Source organism: Neomonachus schauinslandi, chromosome 7 (assembly GCF_002201575.2).
Source record: "Neomonachus schauinslandi chromosome 7, ASM220157v2, whole genome shotgun sequence".
In the NCBI taxonomy this organism is placed as follows: Eukaryota; Metazoa; Chordata; class Mammalia; order Carnivora; family Phocidae; genus Neomonachus; species Neomonachus schauinslandi.
In genome coordinates this window covers 108,687,395-108,708,989 of record NC_058409.1, presented here as the reverse complement: position 1 = coordinate 108,708,989, position 21,595 = coordinate 108,687,395, and the positions used below count along the sequence as shown (strand labels likewise).

The following is a 21,595-nucleotide window of genomic DNA, read 5'->3' as shown; positions in this document are numbered from 1 at the left end:
CTGAAGGGCCAGCCTTGCCCACTGCCCCCTGACGTGTGAGGGGCAGGACTGGAATTGAAACCCAGGTCCCCTGACTCTCGGCCCAGACTCCTTCCACTGGCCCTGGGTGCCTCACCTTTGGAGAGGCTCAGAGCAGAGCCCCGGGGCTATCTGCCCAGAGCCCTGGTGATGCTCTCAGGGGACTAGGGAGAACGGGACACAGAAAGCAGCACTCTCACTGACTGGGAGGGGAACACTAGCCAGGGCATAAAAGAATACAAATCATAGAACACTGATCTTCAACTTGGATTTATGTCCAAGATTCGTGCAAACAGCTGCCCAGGGACAGCCAGCCACCTTGATCTGGGCCTCTGGCACCCCAAGCCTCCAGCTTCACGGTGGGTCCCTCAGCACATGTGGCTGGCGGGGCCTTCATCCCAGGCTGCCATGGCGCTGGCAAGGCTGCCGTGGGTGGAAGTGGTCCTGCAACAGGACGCCTGTCATTCTCTCCTGCTTCTGGGAGCAAACCCGCTCTTCCCGCAGCTCCTCAGAGGGGAAGGCTTGGGCACGGGGCGGGTCCGGCTACCATAGAGCTTGAAGCAAAAATTGAACACACACGTGAATGGGACATGTTCCACCGAGGGGCTGGAACCACTTCCAGGGAAGTTTCGAAAGGAAGGGGTCTCCACTGCACCCCACTCTTGAGACTGAGGTTCCCCAGTGATTCCACAAAGCATGGCAGGTCAAAGTCGGATGAAGCCTCTCGCCACTTGGCTGCAAGGTAGTGAGTTTCTCCTGGTCACCCCAAAGGAGGGGCCAAATGGAAGCCTTCCGGGTGGAGCCTCTCCAGTCCGGAAACAGTTTAGTTCGGGCTGGGGCACAACCCAGTGGCCCATCAGCCTCCCGTCCAACCAAGGCTCTGGCCACACAGAGAACATGGCCTCTAGTTTTTCAGCAATCAGATCAGGTGGCTCTGTAAGACGAAGGTGGAGCCAAGTGACATTATCTGGTCTCACTGAGGCCCCTCACGGTCATTTTTCGTAGACTCTAAATAAAGAAAAACATTGAGGACTTTAAAAATGATGGGGTACAGGAGGTTTCAAAGGCCTAGAGAAACCAGCAAGTAACAATGGAAATCACAGAGTTGAGTGCTGCCGAGCACCAGGCCCTGGGCTAGGACCTTAGGTACATCTGTCATTCAATCCTTGCCCTGCCCTTTGAAGCAGGCAGATTATTTTCCCTTTATGGAGGAGGGAATAAGGACACAGAGAGATTTTTAAGAATTTGCCTAAAGTTCCAGATCTAGGAAGCGTTTGGGCTTAGCCCATCTGGCTCCAGATCCCAGAGGTGGAGCAGTTCTCAGGGTGGAGAGAGCCCTGCCCATTCGCCCCTCATCCCAGCAACATCCCAGGGGCTCCAACACAACCTCTAGGGCTCTGCCAGGAGCCATGAGAAAACAGCTGAGCAGTCCGATGCCTCCTCCCACCCCCAGTGCCTCCACGTCCTCCTGCAGCCCCTGCTTGCATCCCTTCTGTGAGGGGCCCTCTCCCTCCCGGCAGAGCCACAACCCGTGGAAAACATCTGTTTGTGCTGAGAAGGACTCGGCTCCCCTGCTCCCCTCCAGGAGGCAAGGGAGTGCCTTCGGCCCCGCAGAGCCCCGCAGAAAGCAAAGGCAGTCACTGGGGCCCCGGAGTCCTCCTGTGACCTGTGAACCAACCTCCGGTCCTCAGCTGCTGCTGGCCAGCACCATGACCGGATGGAGCTTTTCAAAATGCATATCTGATGTGTCACGCCACTCTGCTTTAAACATGTCCAAGGGGAGCACATCGTCGCTAGGATAAAGACCAGCCCCCCTGTCCATCATCTGCAGGTCCCTGTTCAGCCTGGACTCACCTACCTTCCTGACCTTGCCTCGCCCAGCTCTCCTTCCCCACCTTGTCCTCAGCTTCTCCAGTCTTCTCTGGCCTTCTCTCGAGCCTCCAGTTGGCTTCCCTTCTCCCCTCCCTCCCACCAGGGCCTTTGTATTTGTCATTTCTCTGCAAGAACATCCTCCATTGTCCCCCCTTCACCTGGTTAATGCCATGCACTCTGAGGGTCCCGACTCCAACATCACTGCCCCCCGGCCCAGGTCAGGCCACCCTGCTATCTGCTCTCATAGAAACCTGCTCTCCTTCCTTCACGGCACCTAAGTGCAATCAAAGGCCCGTCTGTGTGACTTTGTGTGTGCATTTTACTCATTTCTTCCTCCCTCACTAGGCAGTAAGCTCCGCAAGGGCAGGAACCATTATCTGTTTGTACTCACGTGGCTTCCCTGGCACCCAGCAGAGCACCTAGCATTTGGACACCACACTCAGATAAATGAATGAATGACTTCAACCGCCTCCCCCCGCAGTCACCTCCCCATCCTCTCAACACTGTTTTGGAATGTGAGGTCTCTCTTCCACCAAGAGCAGAAGGTGGTGATATCATCCCCAGACTGGGGCGTTCCTGGCAGGTAAGACATTATCTCCCCAAGGGGAAGACAAGACCCAGGACTAGACCGCGCTCACCTGGTTCCACAGGCCTGGCTGTGGGCGAGTCCATCACTTGGGAGCTCTGATTGCGCATGCCTCCAAAGGGCGGCCGCCAGGTGTATTCTGGCTGCAACGAAAGTGGTGCTTAGTAGTCAATAATCACACTCAAAAGTTACAGTAGTGGCCACCACGCCAGCACGGCACTGAGCACGTGCTCATCCAGTACAACTGAATCCTTACGACAACCCAGGGAGCCATTCCCATTTTACAGGTAAGGAAACTGAGGCTCAGAGGGGTTAAGAAACTTGCTGAAGGTCATCGAGCTAAGAAGGTGGCCAACCTTCGGTTCTAGGTCTCTATAACCCCAGAGCCCTTCTCCTAAGCCCTGCATTCCACTCCAGTGTAGATTGCCAAGAGGATGTGTGTAAGGACTGGGCAGAGCAGAAGAAGCTGGAAGAGGCCAGGCAGGAGGCACTGCCACTGTCCAGGTGGGAGTGGGGACACCAAAGCAGAAGGAGAGGAAGGGACAGGTGGCAGGAGCTCTTTGCAAATAAAAGGAAAGAAAGAAGAGAGGGGAGGGGACAGGAATGCAAGGAAACTGGAAAAGGGGAAAAGAGAAGGAAAGCAAAGGAGGGAATGCATGGTGAGGGCCTGGTACCCGGTTACAAGTGCAAGTTCTAAGAAAAAGTCAAACCCACACTCTGATCCCTGTGGCCTGCTTGGTTGGAGGGAGCCCTCCTTCCTGCCCTCCCTCTGAGCCTTTCCCGTCCTACACCAGAGACCCTGAGCGGCTTTGGGCTGGACGGTCCTGCCTGGCTCTGGACATCTGCCTGCACACCACAGTGCTGTTGAGCCAAGAGCCAAGGATGCAGTCTCAGACCCCCTCACTTGGCCTCGCCCTCCGCAAAGTGCGTGGGCTGGCCGCTCCGTGTGTTCTGGACTGAAGGGGGGACATAGACTCACCAGATGGAAGAGGCGTGAGTTTGGGAGCGGGGGTGGGTGCTCCATGGCCAGGGGGGGGGGGGGGTAGCGGATCTGGGACCAGTCCTCAAAGCCGTGGTGTGGCACCAGGGCTGGCACGGCCGTGTAGGCATACGGGTAGGCCCCGCACACGTGCTCTGGGGGGGGCTCCATGTGGTAGCGCTCGGCCGAGGCCTGCAAGAGATGTTGACATCGGGCTCTGGCCTGTGACAGGCCATCCCCAGTGACACCCGTCTCCTCTCCCTTTCTCTACTTGGTATCTTAGTTCTCTGAAGGCTGGTCGATGGGCACAGAATATCCACCGATGACAGCTCATGTGTCCCGAGCACCTACTCTGTACCAAGCACTGTCGAAGTGCTCGACCTGCATTACCTCCGTGATTAGCTGGACAGCTGAGCAGACACTGCCTCTCCCCTCAGACTGTAGCTCCCTGAATAAGGTAAGATAAGGTGAGTGCTGCTTCCTCCCTCAAACCTCCTCACCTTTGCTTTCCTCTTCTGCTGTTTGAGGGCTTCTTTTGTCTTCTCCTCATCTTTGAACGCTTTTAGCTGAGAGGAGGAGGGAGGGAGAGAAGACTGTTGGCTCGGGTGCTTCCTGGCCAGGCCTGGACCCAGGCCGGACTGACGCACGGATGCACAGGGCCGGCACTCTCGGCGGCCCGCCTGCCCCAGCCCGGGGAGGGAAGGCCCCCATGGGGCAGAGCACAGCCCAGGCTGGTGGCTGCAGGTGAGGCCTGCTCACCATGGGGGGTCTGAACACAGGTCAGGAGGGCTCACACGAGCCTCCTATTGCTCTGCATCCCTATTAACACCCTTTAGTTCCACTCAGTGAGAGTGGGGGGCTCTGACTGTGGGGGTGGGAGTCAGAGGTCAGAGAGGGGAAGGGACTTGCAGAGGTACGCAGAAATCTGGTAGCAGAGCTGGAAGAACCAGTGCGTGTCCCGACTTCCAGTCTCACCAGGGACCCTCCGATCCACACCCCTACCCTGTGAGGACAGGCTGGTTGCCCCTTCCTTGGCCTAGCTGCTCTCACCTGGGCATTGGACAGGGTGACCTGGGCCTGCAGTTTCTCCACCTGCTTCTTCAGCTCTTCCTTCTCCTCATTCATGCGTTCTCGATCACTGCGCTCCCTCTGGAAGTCCTCCTCAAAGATCTTCACCTGGAGGGGAACAGAGAGAAGGGGAGGGGAGGGGAGGGGAAGTTGAGGGAGGAGGGGCTCAGGCCGCTCTGGCCCCCTGCTGGTTTCACCCCATCCTCACAGACATTGTGAAGAGGGGAACGGGTGTACCTCTGGCTCCCCACGCCCACCTGCAAACAGGGTAGATCTGGGTCCCTCTATTTTATATTCTGGGCTTCAACATAGGGCTTTATTTAAACAAGGTATCTATGGCTTAAAAAAAAAAAGGGGGTCACAAGCCCCCAACCAGTCCAACCCTTTCATTCTGTTAAGGCCCCCACGAGAGGTGAAGCCACAGGCCCAGAGTGTGGGTGCAAGACTGGAGCTTGTCTCCTGGCTCCCAGAGGACCTACAGAACTCTCCCAAGGCTTCGAGGGTGCCTCGCGGCTCCCTGCTTCTGAGCCTGCACTTTCATACCCCACTGCAGACCAGTGAGACACTGGCCGGGTTAGAGATGGTTTATGAAGCTCCAGAGCATGACATCAAATAGAAACACATGGGCGAGCCCTAGCCTTTCCAGTTTCCTTTCAGTCCTTCTGTGCTCCTCAAGGAGAAAGTCTCCATTTATGCTCTCATGTCTTTAACATCTTTCCAGTACTTATTAATTTCCCTTCCCTTCCCTCGAAGAGGACTCAAGTTCAGAGTCTTCATCAGGCAAGAGTATCCAGTTAGAGTTTAATAATACTGTTTTTCTTTTACTGTATTTATTGCTTACAGTTACTTTCCATTTGTGGCAAATTATAAACAGTGTTTTCCATTTATAGTAGTGATATAAAGTTCCTTTTTAAATACATTTATTGAAAGTAACTAATTTAAAATTTATTTTTTTATTATTTTTTAAAAGATTTTTATTTATTTATTTGACAAAGAGAGAAAGAGCACAAGCAGGGGAAATGGTAGAGGAAGAGGGAGAAGCAGGCTCCCCGCTGAGCAAGAACCCGACACAGGGCTCGATCCCAGGACCCCGGGACCATGACCTGAGCCGAAGGCAGATGCTCAACCTCCTGAGCCACCCAGGTGCCCCTAAAATTTTTTTTTTAAATATTAGGTAAATAATAGCACAACTGGGGTATAGAGATGGTTAACTCAAAAAGGTGGCAGAGGAATGACCTAGTTAGGGACACAGTGCTAGAAAGGATAAACCTATAACCAGACAGGGGTCCAGGCCAGCAGCCAGAATGTGGACTACTAATTAGAGCTTCCACATGATGCCAAGCCCATTGTGGGTCCTCAGGAATGCTCCAGCTCCCCACTCAGCACCTCCTACCTCTCGCGCTCACCTGCTGTTTCAGCAATTCGTTCTGTGTGACCAGCTCCTGTTTCCTTAGGAGGCCACCAGCTCCTTCTGGGCCGCCAAATGCTGCTGGTGGAGAGGAGGGGGAGGCCTGGATGCTCAGTGCTTCCTCCAGGGCCTGGGATTGGGAAGAAGGGAGACAGGCCCATTAGCAGAAGCCCTGGAAGTCTGGCCCCACTGGAGAGGTCATCTTCAGTGACCGCCTTCCTGACATGAGTGACAATAATAACTGCCACCACCAGGACAATTTAATAAGTGCTACCGTATTTATTTACACTATACACACATCATTTCATTGGATTCTCTCCACGGTCCTATGAAGAAAGACTATGATCGTCAACCCCATTTGACAGATGTGAAAACTGAGGTTCAGAAATCCATGACATGTCCAAAGTCACACAGCTTATAAGCAGACTAACTGGGGGGGTCCTCACATAGAAGGGAGAATCTCCCCTTCTCCGAGCAGGTGAAGCTCAATTCCTAGCACCCAGACCTAGAGAGAATATTAAGCCCTTCGGGGAAGCTTCCATGTCCTCAACCACTGCCTTGCCCTCTGATTCTTGAGCTTTCCAAACCTATGGTTACCAAGCCAACCTTTCTGTCCCCAGCTCTTCTCTAGTTAGATTACACTGGAATTTAATTTTGACTTATTTAGTATTTTGCCTATCTAAGCCTGAAAATGGGCTGAAACATCACCAAACAACATTTTGAAAACAGAAAATAAAAGCACCCTTCTTCTACCATGCTCACAAAATCCTTTCCTTTATGGAAGCAGTGTGCTCAGAACTTAAAAGGTCTCTATTAACGGGTTTTCCCTTCAGCTCGGTGAATGCGGTATTCGAGAACTCTGGAACACTGCTCAGCACCCACCACGCTCATCGCCACCTGGACTTTAGCCCCCGGCGCAGCGGGGCTTCTGCTTGCCACACATTAGCAGTGCCCACAGCGCCTCCCTAGACAGTGGGGGGACAAAGAAAACCTCCCCCAACTTGGACTTGGGCCCCCGCTTAGTCTCTCTGACTCTCCCAGAAACCCATGGAAACTGCTGAGCTGGGAGTAAGCCCTGGACACTGCAAGGGGAAGTCATGGCTCTACTTTATCCTCCTGCTCCATGTGCCTATTTTTTAGATGAGAAGACTGAGGTCCAGGGACGGGGAGAGACTTGCCTGAGGTCACAAGCAAAGCAGTCACCCACACGTGTGTCTCTCTCTGTCCCCCGCAATGCCAGGGAAACCCGGAGGGCAGTGATCCAACCTGAGTGACCTCTAGGATCTGGCACCATGTGCAATATCGTGCCCGGATTTAGGCCTCCAAGTCCCCCAGCTCGGGACAGGTCATTCTTTTTCTGAGAACAGGTCCCAAGGTTCCCCAGACTCGGCAAAATCAATGCTTATCAAACCCCAAAACCAAATAGAAAGGGTTCCCCTAGCAGGGCTGGGGCCCAGTGAATATGCCAAACTCATGACAGAGCCTACTGTGGGCAAGGTCAGGAGGTGGGGGGAAGGCAGACAGACAGGAAAGGAGGCAAAGATGAACCACGGACAACTCCTCTGGGCTTGCAGAGAACGTTTCCTTTCAAAGCTTCCTCTTGTTAGTTCGCTCCTTTAACCCCTGGGCTGGAAGGTAGGCAGGGCTGGAAGGTGTCCAACCAGGGCTCAAATGACAAAACTGAGGCCCGGAGAGGCTGGAGTGGGTAAGCTGGGACTAGAACCAGCCCCCAGAGCCGGCCTCACCCCTACCCACTCGCCTTGGCTCAAAACAGCAGGCCTCTGCTTTAAAATCCAGCCTCCGGGGGGCGCCTGGGTGGCTCAGTTGGTTAAGCGACTGCCTTCGGCTCAGGTCATGATCCTGGAGTCCCTGGATCGAGTCCCGCATCGGGCTCCCTGCTCGGCAGGGAGTCTGCTTCTCCCTCTGGCCCTCCCCCCTCTCATGTGCTCTCTGTCTCATTCTCTCTGTCAAATAAATAAATAAAATCTTTTAAAAAAAAAATAAATAAATAAAATAAAATAAAATAAAATAAAATCCAGCCTCCGGGCGCCTGGGTGGCTCAGTCGTTAAGCGTCTGCCTTCGGCTCAGGTCATGATCCCAGGATCCTGGGATCGAGTCCCACATCGGGCTCCCTGCTCGGCGGGAAGCCTGCTTCTCCCTCTCCCATTCCCCCTGCTTGTGTTCCTGCTCTCGCTATCTCTCTCTCTGTCAAATAAATAAATAAAAATCTTAAAAAAAATAAAATAAATAAAATAAAATAAAATAAAATAAAATCCAGCCTTCACCCGGATGCCCCATCTCCCTGGGTCCCGATTCTCAAGGGCAGGAACCCTCGGGCCTCTGCTCATCCACTCCCTTCAGCAGGTGTTTCCTGAGCATGCGCTTGGTGCCAGGCACTGTGCCAGGCGCTGGGGGCACACAGGCTGGTGAAGAGGAGCAGCTCCCCCCAACCCCCCGAGGGGAAGACAGATCATCAAACAGGCCATCAAAGGAGATGCAAGGCGCCCACCTTGTTGAGCCTCTGGATCTCCTTTTCCTGGTATTCCCGCTGCCGGGTGAGCGGGCTCAGCTGATCCTGCAGGTACTTGACCTTCTGGCGCAGCTCCTTGGCCTCTGCTGTCAGCTGCTCCTTGTCGGTCTGCAGGGAACACAGGGCTGGTCAGCAGGGAGCCCCTCCAGGAGGCATGAACGCACCACACCACCTGCCCCAGCCCCCCCGTCAGCCAGGCCTCCTCTCTGCCTCTCCCTCAGCAGTCCCCAGTGCTCACGTGAAGACACCATGCAGGGCATCAGAGCCGTAATGCCCATACCGTCCTGTCCTCAAGGAAAAGGCAGCTCAGTTCATTGAAAGACTCTGGGTTCTGATACCAGCAACTCTGCCAAGAAGCTGAGACCTTGGCCACTGCCACAGTACTCTCTGGTCTATGTTCCCCTCTCTGCCATGGGTCGGGGTCTCTTAACAGGAGTCACGGATGGGTGTCAGGAGGTCTGTGAGCCCCAAAACGGGAGGCAAAATTTTGCCTGTGCAATTTTCTAAGGAGAAGAGCCATAGTTTCCACGAGATTTGCACGGGGTCTTCTGTGATGCACAGAAGTGATCAACCACTGAGAACACTGAAAGGACCTTTTAGCTCTTACAGCCTCTAAGCCTAGGAGAGAAGACACTTAAATAAATGCAGCATAAAAGGTAGAGAGTGTTCCTCCGCAGAGGAACAAAGTACTGCGAGGTGAAAAGAAAGAGCGCCACAGCTAAGAAACCAGGGAGGGCGTCCAGATGGAAGCCCCGCTCCCACACCCACTATGGAACAGGCAGGGATCCTTCACTGCAGAGGGCCACAGCTGGACTGGCCTTTAAGAGAGCATCAAACCCTAATCCCTGATGTGATGGCAAATGAATGTCCAGAGAGGAGACGTGACTTACCTAAGGCTACACAGTGAGCTGGGGCTAGAAGCCAGGTCTCCTAATTCTGGTGCTCTCTCTCCCCTTGCAAGTCAAAGGAAGTGTTTCAAATAGGGGAGGTCAGCCAAAGATTGGGGAGAGCAGCCTTGGGAAGACCTTGTGGGAGGTGTTCTGGACTCCCACTTGAGAGGCTCCAGGATTAGCATGGCCTCTTATCACCATGTGTCCTTAACACAGGGCCACCTTCCCCCCAGCTAACAGGGAGGACGGTCCCATCCTGGGGACTTATCTCACCCACGGATGCAAGCTGGGGGAAGGGACAAAAGAGCCAGGGGTCCGGTGGACAGTCGCGGATGTGACTGCACTCGGAGAAAAGAGAGGCAGGGTCCTCCCTAACTAACACACACGTTCAAGGCAAGGGGTGGTCACTGAGGCAGGCTGACCCCTCGGATAAAGCCCCTGGGTGTCACATGCTGACAGAGGGAACTCTGAAATGCAATCCGTGTTGAAAATGGCCATTTTTAAGCTAGGCCAAAGCAGCCTGTGCCCAGTTCCCACGAAGGGGAAGACACTATGACATAAATACAATCTTCCAAGAGTCTGGGGGCCCTGAGGCCTTTCCTTGTTAAGCTGGCCCAGGATCCTGGAGGCCTTGGCTGCTATTGGTCACACACTGATGGATCAGATGCGATTTCTTCAGGACACCTGCTCCTGGCCCCCCTCAGACTGACCTGGTTCCCCTTTACGCCCTCCCCCCGCTCCCTGGAACTTCTCCTGTGATACTTGAACACACCTGTTCATATTTGTTTCTGCAATGACTTGTTTCCCACCCACTGATCTGCTCCCCACTGAGTCTCTGCGCCCAGCACGGCACCAAGTGCACGCTCTGTTGAACAGCGGCTGGACGAGTGAAGAAAGGGAGCTCTGTCTAATATTTGAGCCCCCCCACCCCCCCAAACAGCCATCACTACTCTAAACACTCAGCAGCAGCCCACTCCTATCAAGCACCCGGGCAGCCTGCATGTGTCCTTTATACTCTGTGCTTCCCTGTACGGTCCCCTGGTCCGCACCATTTTAAGTGAACAAACAGCTCTTCTGCATGCAAACACGAAAATATGGAAAGCGAGAGCTGATCCAATCTCTCAATGTTCAGATGGGAAACTGAGGTACAGGGAAGGAAAGTGCTTTCGCCTGTGGCCACACAGCCCTTAGCGCTTGAGCCAGAGCTGGAGCCCCCAGGCCTCCTGAGCAGAGCCAGCAGGGACCAGCAGTCAACTTGCCTCCTCCATTTCGATCTTGGACTTGGCCAGAAGGAGCTTCCGGTCAAAGTCACGCTGCTTCTGCTCCCGCTCAGCCTCCAGGTCAGTCACCTGCTTCTGTAGGTCAGCCAGCTTCTGGCGAAGCTCAGTGATCTGGGTTCAAAGGCAGAGAGCGGGAGTGCGTGAGGGAAGGGGTGAACCTCCAAGGTTCCAAGCTCCTGAGAAGGAAGCAGCAGGCCAGAGACGGGGGAGGCCCCGAGAGCACAGCTGGGAACCTGGGGCTCAGCCTCGAGTCCCCATCACCCCACACTACCTTCTGCTCGTACTGCTGCTTCATAGACCGGAAATGCTGGTCCCACTGCTTGTTCACTTCGAGCAGCTGTGGGGAGAGACGGGTTAGCAGGAGATAAGCCGCGAAGAGACAAAGAGGGACAAGTCCACACAGACCAGCTGCCCACGGTGCGCGCGGCGTGTGTGGCGGAACGGTGGCCACGGACGCTTTGCCTGAAACCCTCCCTCCTTGAAGACTCGGTGATCCCCAAGGAGGAAACTTCATCAAGTGCTCTATTTTATCCTCGCCAGAGAAGCAAGGCTAACACCAAAGGAACAGCATGTAATTTTGGCGTACAGTTACACAACACATGTGCGACCTGGGATTGCGTATAAAAGCTTCCTTTGTCTCTGAAAATGAAACCTGAAGAAGCACTTGCACAAGTGTGTGTAAGTACACGCGTACCAGGCTGGCCGTCTCAGCAACGTCTGTGTGCCTGCAAAATCTAGAGGACTACCGACACGTAGGAGGGGGGTTAAGAAAATCATACTACAGACTGAAAATGAGGTGCTGTGCAGTTATTAAGAAAATCAGGCCCCCGATACACTGCTGCATTTCTAAGATGACCCCAATTATTTGCCAGACGTGACAGAACACTTCCTCAGGGAAGAAAAACAATCCTATACCATTAACTACATAAAACAATGGGAAAAGCTATCCCCATTTCAGACATGTTAACATATGATAAAGAGTACTCAGAAGTGAAGAAATATAGTGTATGCTTGATACATAAATAACTACCCTTAAAGATATAGCTAATTTGGGAGGAGAAAAGAAAAACAGTAATCTGCAGTCATGCAGTATCAAGGATATAAATTTTTCTGCTTATTTTAAAAAACAGATTATAGGGCGCCTGGGTGGCTCAGTCATTAAGCGTCTGCCTTCGGCTCAGGTCGTGATCCCAGGGTCCTGGCATCGAGCCCCGCATCGGGCTCCCTGCTCGGCGGGAAGCCTGCTTCTCCCTCTCCCACTCCCCCTGCTTGTGCTCCTGCTCCCACTGTGTCTCTCTCTCTGTCAAATAAATAAATAAAATCTTAAAAAAAAAAACCGATTATACATTAGTAAGTACATAATAAAACTTAGGACTGTTGCCAACTTGTGGGCATCCCTAGGTGGTGAGGTTCTCAGTATTTTTCTAATGAGCATTATGTTACTTCTGTCATCATAACAAAGACCTCACAGCAATACAAAAAGAAAACTAGAACTGATATGCACACATAAGCAAAGACTGATGGAGGCCTGACCTGCACATGTGCTGGAGGCCCAGGGAGGGCAGCAAGGCCCAGGAATCCGTAGGAGAAGCTGAGCTGTGAGGGGAGGAGTGGCTAAGACAACAGACAGGATCGGGCTTCCACCTCCAGTCTGGAAATACTGGCCCGGGATGGGAGATGGAGGAGGCACATGGGCACAGCCTCAATTCAGGAGACTTCCAGCTGGTGAGAAGCAGTGCTACTAGAAGGCGTCGGATCCTCTCCTTCTGTGACAGTCCCTCCCCCCCCCGCCCCGACCCAGCTTCCCCAGTGACACAGGAGCCCCAGGCTCCCCATCCCTGATGCTGCCACCTGCCTACCTCATCACAGCCTCCTTCCACCATCCAGGGTGTACCACGGGAGCCTTCCTAAATTGTTCCCCCTGCCAACAATTTTAGGCCAGGCCCCAAACGCCACCTCTTCCGAGTGACCCTTGTAGGCAGGGGAACTGATTAAGAAACAAGAGCCCAGGACAAGGCAGCAGGTCTCTCCCACGGGCAGATGGTTCCGTGGTCACCATGGCAACTAACCACGGTGACCTGGGATGAGACAGGGGGCCAGGAGGGCCTTTGTCCTGCCAGGCCCAGGAGGGAAGGAGGGTCCTCCCTGACCACCACCACCACCCCCTCCAGCCACCTACCTCAGCGCGTTGTTGTTCCAGCATCTTCACCTTCTTCTCAGCCGCACCCAAGGCCCCCACCTCTGGGGTCTTCCCTGCTGCCACACAGGCCTGGGAAGCACCAGAGAACGGCCCTCAGCAAAGCCTCAAAGAACAGTTCTGTCGCCCACTCGGTGCTCCTTGAAGGCCTACACCCAGGGACCCAGCCCTTGGTCTCCCACTTCTCTAATCTGCCCACCGGCCAGGACACCACTACACATCCCAGCCATGACTAAGCCTGCTCTGGAAAGTCTACCAGATCATCACTCCTCCTCCCCTGCCCTCCTGCCCTCTGCTCGCTCCCCTTCCCATGGCCGCCTCTTGCCCTGCTCAGACTCTATCTCTAAGGTACTGCCACCATCCCCCACCCAACATCAACCAAAAATCCTCTGACCTAGAAGGCAAGAGTTACAGATTTTTTTTTAACATTTTCTAAAATGTTTACTTATAAAGCTTTTTAGAAAGATATGGAATAAAGACGTGTATGTGTGATCAGTACATGTATGTGTGTTTCCTAGCTCCGTCCTTTGCGAGAGCCTAACATGGTGACACTCCAGCGGCAGTAGGCACACCTAGTGCCCAGATCTTGGTTTCTAAGTGCTGCTCTCCAACAACAAGACATAGGGTTCCTTAGAGAAGTGGTTGATTCCGGGGGCAGGGAAAACATAAGCAAGAGTTTGGAGTATCTTGTACCAGAAAATAAGAAAGTGCCTGGACGCCTGGGTGGCTCAGTCAGTTAGGCACACAACTCTTGATTTCGGCTCAAGGCATAATCTCGGGGTTGTGAGATCGAGCCCCACGTCGGGCTCTGCACTGGGGGTGAAGCTTGCTTGAGATTCTTTCCCTCTGCCCCTCCGCCACCTCTCTAAAATAAATAAATCAATCTTATTAAAAAAAAAAGGAAGTGCTCAATAATAATATGATGAAGAAGAAGAAAGGCATGTCTTGTGGGTACAGGAGACAACGTGAAAGAGCGTCCCATGGCCAAAGCTGGAACAATCTGAACAAAAATATAAATCATGGTCGTATTGGATTATAACCCAAAGAATAAAATAAATATCCTCGAGTCCATAACTGGTGGAAAGGAATAGCTGAATAAATAAATAAGTGGGGGAGAAGGGATGACTCTCCCCTACAGAAGAATTCCAATTACTGAATATAGAAGGAGCGAGGGAAATTCAAAATCTACGACGGTAATGATGATCTCTGCGGGTGAGATCCACCATGGATACTAAAATTAGTGAGAAGTATAAGGAGAAACAGGATATTTGCACAGACTTAAAGTTCCTCCTCAAAAATAAGTACTTATTAACTACAAGGGGAAAACCGTTCCTTTAGTATGGAGACACTGACACACACCCCCTCAGCCATGCAATCAGGTGGACAGTGATAAGACACACTGACGTCACGTGCCCTTGCCAGGACGCACGGGGAAGTGCACAGCGTCACTCCTGTGGTGTTCTCGTCCAAGTGCCCACCCTTCATCTAATCACAGTTAAGCCCACATTGAGGGACACGCTACAAAATCACTGGCCTGTAGAACTCCCAAGTGTCAAGCTCGTGAAAGACAAGGCGTGGCTGGGGACGGTCACAGACTGGAGGAAGCTAAGGAAATGTGGAGTCCCGGACTGGCGGCGCCCACACGGAAAGTGCAGGAGGAGGACGCGAGTGAGAAACTGGTGAAATCTGAACAAAGTTTATAGTTTAGTTAATAGTACTGTTTATTTTCTAGTTTCGATCATTGAACCACAGTTATGTAACTTGTCAAGGGGGTATGGGAATTCTCTGGACTACTTCTGCAACTCTTCTGTAAATCTAAAGTTATTTCAAAATAAAGTTTAGAAAAAAATTTTTTTGAACTAGGAAATGCTGGGGCGAAAGGGCAGAACAAGCTCAGGAGGCCAGCAGTGGAGTGCTGGTTCTCGCTCCGAGTCCAGCATGAGCCCAAGACCCACACACCTTCGGCCTTGGTACCAGGAGGTCAAACAAGATGGGCTCCAAAGGCCCCAAACTCTGATATTCTGTGGGCTTGTCAGCATCTGTCCTGGGGTCACTGCCCACATTCTCTCTATCCCCTGCCTTCCTGCCCCCTCTGCACTCCCCCAGTGCTGGGGTGGGAGTGGAGGGTGGGGCGGGCCATGAGGGCAGAACTCGTGAGGCTCCAGTGCCCCCTGCAGGCTAAGGTCTGTCAGCACACCACAGAACCAGGGAGGAAGGGGAGCGGGCTGGGGAAGCCCTCCAGGGACCCTCGCCTTTATGGAAGGCAAGAGATGGGCCTGCCCCTAGAAGCCTGCTGCCTCCTTACAGGGCAAGGAGGAAGAGGGGATGGGGGCTCCTGGGGGTACACCCTTAACCTCCACAAAGAAGAGAAGAGTCCGCCCACCCGGCTGCTAGCACCAAAGCGGCCATTAAAAGCAACAGCTAACGTTCATGGGTTACCACGCGTCCAGCGCTAAACCTACTTCACGGGTATCACGTCACTGAGCCCTCCCACCATCCTTTGAGGCCAGTGTTACCGCTTCCATTTTACAGAAGAAGAAACTGAAGCCACACGGTTGGTTTACGTAACTCATCCAAGGTGGCCGTGCTGGCCAGAGGTGGAGCCAGCATTCAAGCCGTGTGTGGCTCCAGGGGGCCAGCTCCGCCACCGCCGAAACACATGCCCCCCGCGGGCCCTGCCTCCCCGGCAGGCTGCTAAGATGAGCTGGACCTCCGGGGAGTTGAGCGGCATGAGCGGACACCGAAGCGCTCGGGAAAGTGAAGAGGCCTGCCCACTGAATCCCATACCCATGGTGGCTCAGGGAACCCACGGGAGCCCGGGGGCTCCACCAGGCACTTCCACAAGAGGACGGCCAAGGCAGGCTCTGCCCTGAGGGGTAAATGGAGGAAGGGAGGGGCTTCACGGGCTGGAGTGCAGACAGTCATTTAACAGCATGGGTCTCTGCCGCACTGCTGGTGGCCTGCTGGCAGGTGATGCAGGGATCTTGATGACAGGAAGTCACGTGACCTCTCCACACCTCCTGCCACGGCTGTGTCATGGAGTAATTGTCCCGGCCCTGCCTAGCATACGTGCAGAGCGGAGATCCAAATAGGATGACAGATTTGCAAGTCCCAGGTACGTTCCACATTGCCACATAGTAGCGAGGAATTAAGTTATTACGGTAATTGTTGCTATTACATAGGTGTGGGGTTTGTTAAAGATGTTGAGTCCTGCTGTGCAGCCATTAAACCCCATTAAAAGGGGAAAACGTGTCAGGAAAAAGCTGGGACTCAGCTCTGCAGGAAGGGGAAAGGCACAGACCGGGCAAGGGAGGAGAGCCAGCTCGTGCCAGCTCGTGCGTGGGAACTGGATGTGAGCCACAGCTGGGAGCGGCCGTGGGAAGGGGTGCCCGGCCATGGCAATGTCAGCTAACCCCTACTTCTCTCCAGGTCAGAGGCCCCAGGACGCAATCCCAGGAGCTTACCAGAGTCCCCTGAGGGGCTTTCTCCACCCAACACCCTAATTCTGCCAGGAATATCTGAGATGTTAAACTGACTTTTGAGACCCACCCAACAGAGATCTTCACAGACGGGAACACGTTTAGGGAATGTGCCCAGACCGAGCGAAGGACTCGACACCACTTTCTATGAGCAGTGGCCAAAGGAACTGGAGCTACTCAGCCTGGAGAAGAGAAGGCCTGTGGGGGCCACCGAGCCATGGTCATGGCCAGCAGCCTGAGCATGTATGCCAGGGGATGGGATGCGGAATGAGGGCTGAGGAGTAGAAGCTCCAGGGGCGCGGGCTGTCAGGCTAAGCTAAGGAGAGACACCGTCTATCGAAAACCTTGTAAGAGGGATGCTGGCTGCAGCAGGAGATGGTGGGCTCACTGCCATGGGAGGCAGCAGCAGAGGCCCGGCCCTGGTGATCGAGGATGCCGTGGAAGGAGTTTCTGGGCACGTACCTGCTGCTGTCCGGCCACTCCCTTCTTGCCTGTGTCTTCTGTCTTTGGTGAGCCTGGCTGCCCACAGGCATTCTCTTTGCCACAGCTCATCAACAACTTCTTGAGCTCCATGTTTTCCTCCCTGTGTCAGAGGCAAACAGAGAGGTCACATTGCTGGCCCTGCGTTAAGGAGGCTGGGGTCCTCGGACCTACTACTCATCTGAAGCGTAGCTGCATCCTGGAGAAGAAGCAGGACCCTGAAACCTGCCCTTGGGGAGAACAAAAGAAGGCATCCCTAGGCCCCTTTGCTGGCAATCTGGGCTTCTCTAGAAGTCTCTGGTCATCAACAGCAGGGTTTCCCAATTGTGTGAGGTCTGCATACATGAGATCTCCAGGATGCACCCAAACCTGCATTAAACGACCCTGATCATGCTCCAGGGAGAAAGGTACACCCTTTCCAGTCAGCTTCAAACTTCCTGTGTGGAGCAGGGAACAGTCTTAGCTGAGGCTAACAGGTCTGGAGCTCTCCTCCAGGACATGCTGGTCTGCGTTGTTGACAGGGAGAGGGCAGGCTTCAGGCTCAGAGCCTCCCGTGGGTCGCGGCACTTGGCCAGAACTTAGTAACACCCCTCCATGTTCATTTTATTTATTGTTGGGGTTGTCTTCTATTCATTGCAGGTGATGCTGTTTTCCATTAACTCCAGGACAAGTTTTCTTTATCATAATTTTAAGTAAAAACATGATTCAAATCAAAGCAAATTCTTAAATCAATAAGGCAGGTGACATAGGACATAATAAAAAGTGTTGATGTGGGTTCAGGTATGACTGAAATAGGGAAAATATTTACGTTGTATCTGCCAGCTAAGTTTCCATGTAATAATAGAAAAACAGAGAAGTAAAGTGGCTTTCCAAAGGTCACACAGCAGGGACTTGCACTCATGCCTTCTAGTCATGAGTCTTTCCTCCAGCCTGCGGTCTTAGATCCATGGATGGAGTCATTATGGCTCTAACACTCCCAACTGTTAGGCCATGCAGAAGTAAATAAACATATGCTGACTCAAAATGGCACAGTGAATCAGTAGTTACACATTGCGCTCCCTGGGCCTCAGTCTCCCCTCTGCACAATGCGGGGTCTGACCTGCCTAACCTCGAGGGGCCCTTCAAACTCTGACAGTCAAGAGCAGTGTTTCTCAAGTGTGATCCTGGGTCTACCTACATTGGAATCACAGAGGCCCTCGGGAAAATGCCTAGGCCTGCCTCATCCACTGAATCAGGATCTCAGCAGAGGAGGGAGGGGTGGGAGTGTGAACGTGTAATGCCTTTCCTGACCCTCAGTGATCCTGAGGCACAATGAAATCCGAGAGCCAGCAGGCAAATGAGGGACCCCTGACGGTCAGCAGGAAGACGGCAGGACACGATGGTGACCAGCAGAGGGCAGCAAAGCGCTGAGCCCTTGCCCAACAGCAGGCAGGCCGCTGTTACCAGGCTAAGGGGCCAAGTTCCCAAGGAGCACAATTTGTGCGGACCTTCTTCTGAAGCTCTCAAGGCACTCTAGAACAGTATTAGAAGGGCCGGAGAAGGTGCCCAAGGAGAAGGACCAAGAGACCTGACATCCAAAGCCTCAGAGCCCTCAACCCTCAGCCCAGAAATCGGTGCCAGGCACTACCCCTCTCCTCCTGCCCGTCTGACTCCTCGCTCCTGAGGAGCCTGGACTTACCACAGCCTCTCAGCAGCCTGATCCCGCTGTTCCAGGCCCTTGTCCAGCTTGGCCTTCAGGGCCTCATTCTCCTTCCGCAGCTGCTCACACAGGGTCTGCAAGGCAGAGGGGTAGACAGGGGGCAAGGTGAGGGAAGGGGTGCATCCCAAATGCAGGCTGAGGATGGAGGACAGGGGAGGGGCCATAGACACACCAGGTCCCAACACATTATCCCCTTTGCGTGGCCCTCACCCAGGCCCTCTCAGGACAGCTGGGAATCCTGGTGCTAGGCCCATGCAGGCTCCTCTATGCATCCTCCCCCTCAGGAGCCAGCCATGAGGATGCATGACCAAGAATCAGCCACAGGGCCTTCTGGTCTTGCTAGGCAGAGGGCTCCATCCCTCCTCCTCCTCCACTGCTATTCCCACAGCGTAGAACACTCTTCCTCACCAGCCCTCCCCCAGCTGACTTCTACTCCTACTTCAGGTCTTAGCCTAAACATCACGTCGTAGAGCAAGCCTCCCCGACTCCCACACCTCGGGTGAGTGAGGTCACTGCCATTATCCTTGCTCACAGGCCCCGTTTTCACCCTGCTTAGGACTTGTGACAAGTACAGCTGAAGAACCACCAGTCTGTGAGCGCCCGGAGGCCCAGGACCCCCTCCCCGCTCTCCTGTCCGCTGCCAGATCCCCAGCCCAGCTCAGGACCTCGTGCAGCCAACGCTCAACTCTGTTGAAGGAATGCCTGACTGCATGACGGAGGGGTCCAGTGAAGGAACCAACAGTGAGGAGCGGAGTCCTAGGAGGCCTGTGAGCTAGTCAATCTGGAGAATGTCAGAGGCTTCTGGTGTGGCCAGATGGCAAGACAGGGCATTCGGTCAAGACCTCAGCAAGGTCTCAGGTGCAGTTCGGGCTTGCTTCACTTCGGAGACACAGATCCCCCCTCTCCGCATGGGGACAACGTTCCTCCTCTGCCTCCTTTACAGACAAGCAAGAGCCCTGGGGTGCAAGGTGCTATCTGAGGACTCCTGCTGGGAGCACGGCGATGGGGCGGGGCATAGAAGATGGGACGGCCAGGCCCAGGGAGGGCAGGGGTGCCGACTAGGAATGTGCTGCAGGTGTCGGTACGAAGTTACTCCCTCTTCCAACAAATACTCAGTGAGCACCTAGTACACGTCACGTCCATGGCCAGGTGCTCTTCTGCTCGCTGCTCGTGGGAGCTGCACGGCTTCCCCAAAGCTACTTAACTCATCTCTGTTTTAAAAGCAGCCAGTGCAGGTGATGTGATGTGCATGAGGTTGCACAGCTGCTAAGAATCACCACTGGGATTGTACTCCATGTGGCAGACGGAAAGCGGGGTGTCCCCCTATGCCCCCGCCCCCCGCCGTGCTGTAGGCGCAGAGAGGGGCGGGGAAGGCCTGTAGCCCGTGGCAATCACCGCCTTCCATGGCTCCCTTCCGGTTCCAAGCCCCGGGCTCTCTGCCATCAGCTGACTACTCCTGGCCCGTGGAAGTGCACAGCCGTGACATGAGTCCACTTCTGGGCTGGCCCAGGCACAACTCTCCGGTCTCTCTCTCTTGTGCCAAAGGGCACGAGATGCCGGGCTGTCTGTCGGCATGGGCCGCTCAGTAACTGAGGAGCAGAAACAAGCCCCAACCGCACGGAATCTGAGAGAAAACTGCACAGTAGCCAGGGAGATTTCAGAGTTGCCTGTTTCCACAGCAAAACCCAGCCCTTTCTGGCTAACACAGGGGAGACCCAGGAAGGCTGCGTGGAGGAGACAGCCTGGAAATGGAGGCTGGTAGGACACGAGGGATCCGAGGCCGAGAGGACAGAACACTACCGTGACTGGTTCCAGTGTCTAGCAGAGGCCTTGCACCATACGTGCCTTTGACAGTGTTTGTTGAGTGAACCAAGAAACAAATCAATGAATAAATGAGGAGGAACCAGATTAATGTGCCTCCACCCACAGGCTAGACAAATACCCAGGATGCCACGGCCCTGGGCGGGAACAGAATGTCCTGCTCCCAGTCACTAAGGGAAGGCCGGGACGAGGACTCGTGTGCTGTCGACCTCCCAGTCCAGAGGGCTGTTTCCTCCGCATCTCTGGGCAAATGCCCCAGAAACGAAACAGCCAGTGGAGGGAGGATGTCACTAAGATCATCACCTTCCATCAGAGGGGCCAAGAGAGCTTACCTGTGAGGTCCTTTGATCACTCACTCACTCACCCGCTCAAAAATGTGCACAAAACACCCGCTAAGTGCTGGGCACTGGGATACAGTGGTGAATATGACAGAGAAGGTGCCTGCCCCGCCTTGTGAGCCTTATATTTGAGCAGGGAGCGCAAGGGAAAAAAAATGAAGCACAAAGTAGATAAACCACCCAAGAAGATAAAGTTATTAACAAACTATGGTAAGAGCCAAGAAGGCAACACACACAGGAGCTCGAGATATAAAAAAATACTAGAGTTTGGCAGGACCCTCTTTTATGAGGCCTGGTATCAATCGCCATTTCAAAGCCAAAAAGTTGACACTCAAAGTGATCTCACTGCATGCAGTGCACCATCTTCACCTCCCCAGAGCTCGGCTTGGACACCTCTAAGCCTCTGTGATAGCAGAAAGACTTCTCCCTCAGCCTGGAACCCCCAGGCCTTCACAGTGTCCCCCACTCACTCCCCTCAACATGCTCTTCCCTCATGGTGGGATGGGAGTCCTGCGTTCTCCCTGGAGTCCTCTGCCCCTCACCTCTCTCCTCACACCTGTCTCCAGCCTGGACCCCCCTCCTGCTCTTGTCAGCCCAGCCCTTCCCGAGGTCACACACAGCAGACTCCCCCCTCACCACTGCCCCCAATCAACTGGACCATCTTGAATGTCTGCTGACACGAGTGAGACCATAGATCCGTGACCGAACAGTGACTGGCACAGAGGGAGGAAGGAGACTTCAGGTTATGCCTTGTCACTAAGGTGACAGGCACTCAGGTCCTCCTAGAGCCTCAGTTTCGCTTTCTGGGAATCCTTCCCTACCCAAGGCCCTTGAGGCTAAGATCCCCTGCCCAGTACAGATGACTGATCCCCACGAAACCCTACCAGTGACCACTTGCTGTGTTTGAGGCTGCCCTGGGTGCTTCATTAATACAGCAATCCCAGGAGGC

The 21,595-nt window shown here is 53.9% G+C and overlaps 1 protein-coding gene and 1 long non-coding RNA gene across 6 annotated transcripts in view; one reads left to right on the top strand and one right to left on the bottom strand.

Moving 5' to 3' along the window:
- Positions 1 to 272: 272 nt before the first annotated feature.
- Positions 273 to 21,595, bottom strand: part of TNIP1 (TNFAIP3 interacting protein 1) — a 49,386-nt gene continuing 28,063 nt past the window's right edge. For 3 of the 5 annotated variants that reach the window (XM_021700968.2, XM_021700960.2, XM_021700987.2), the window contains 12 exons: positions 18,467 to 18,561; positions 16,771 to 16,891; positions 12,812 to 12,901; positions 10,904 to 10,969; positions 10,612 to 10,743; positions 8,442 to 8,570; positions 5,930 to 6,061; positions 4,506 to 4,631; positions 3,956 to 4,021; positions 3,456 to 3,647; positions 2,529 to 2,619; positions 273 to 1,026 (listed from right to left, as the gene is read on the bottom strand). In XM_021700968.2, coding sequence (XP_021556643.2) covers positions 992 to 1,026; positions 2,529 to 2,619; positions 3,456 to 3,647; positions 3,956 to 4,021; positions 4,506 to 4,631; positions 5,930 to 6,061; positions 8,442 to 8,570; positions 10,612 to 10,743; positions 10,904 to 10,969; positions 12,812 to 12,901; positions 16,771 to 16,891; positions 18,467 to 18,561 — 1,275 coding nt within the window. In that variant the 3' untranslated portion in view covers positions 273 to 991. The remainder of the gene's footprint in view (positions 1,027 to 2,528; positions 2,620 to 3,455; positions 3,648 to 3,955; positions 4,022 to 4,505; positions 4,632 to 5,929; positions 6,062 to 8,441; positions 8,571 to 10,611; positions 10,744 to 10,903; positions 10,970 to 12,811; positions 12,902 to 16,770; positions 16,892 to 18,466; positions 18,562 to 21,595) is intronic. The other 2 variants (XM_021700976.2, XM_021700981.2) reach the window with 2 other exon arrangements.
- LOC110590247 lies at positions 2,777 to 8,698 on the top strand. The gene is made up of 3 exons (XR_002480940.2): positions 2,777 to 3,469; positions 3,739 to 3,922; positions 8,297 to 8,698. It is a non-coding gene; the product is annotated as an uncharacterized LOC110590247 (long non-coding RNA).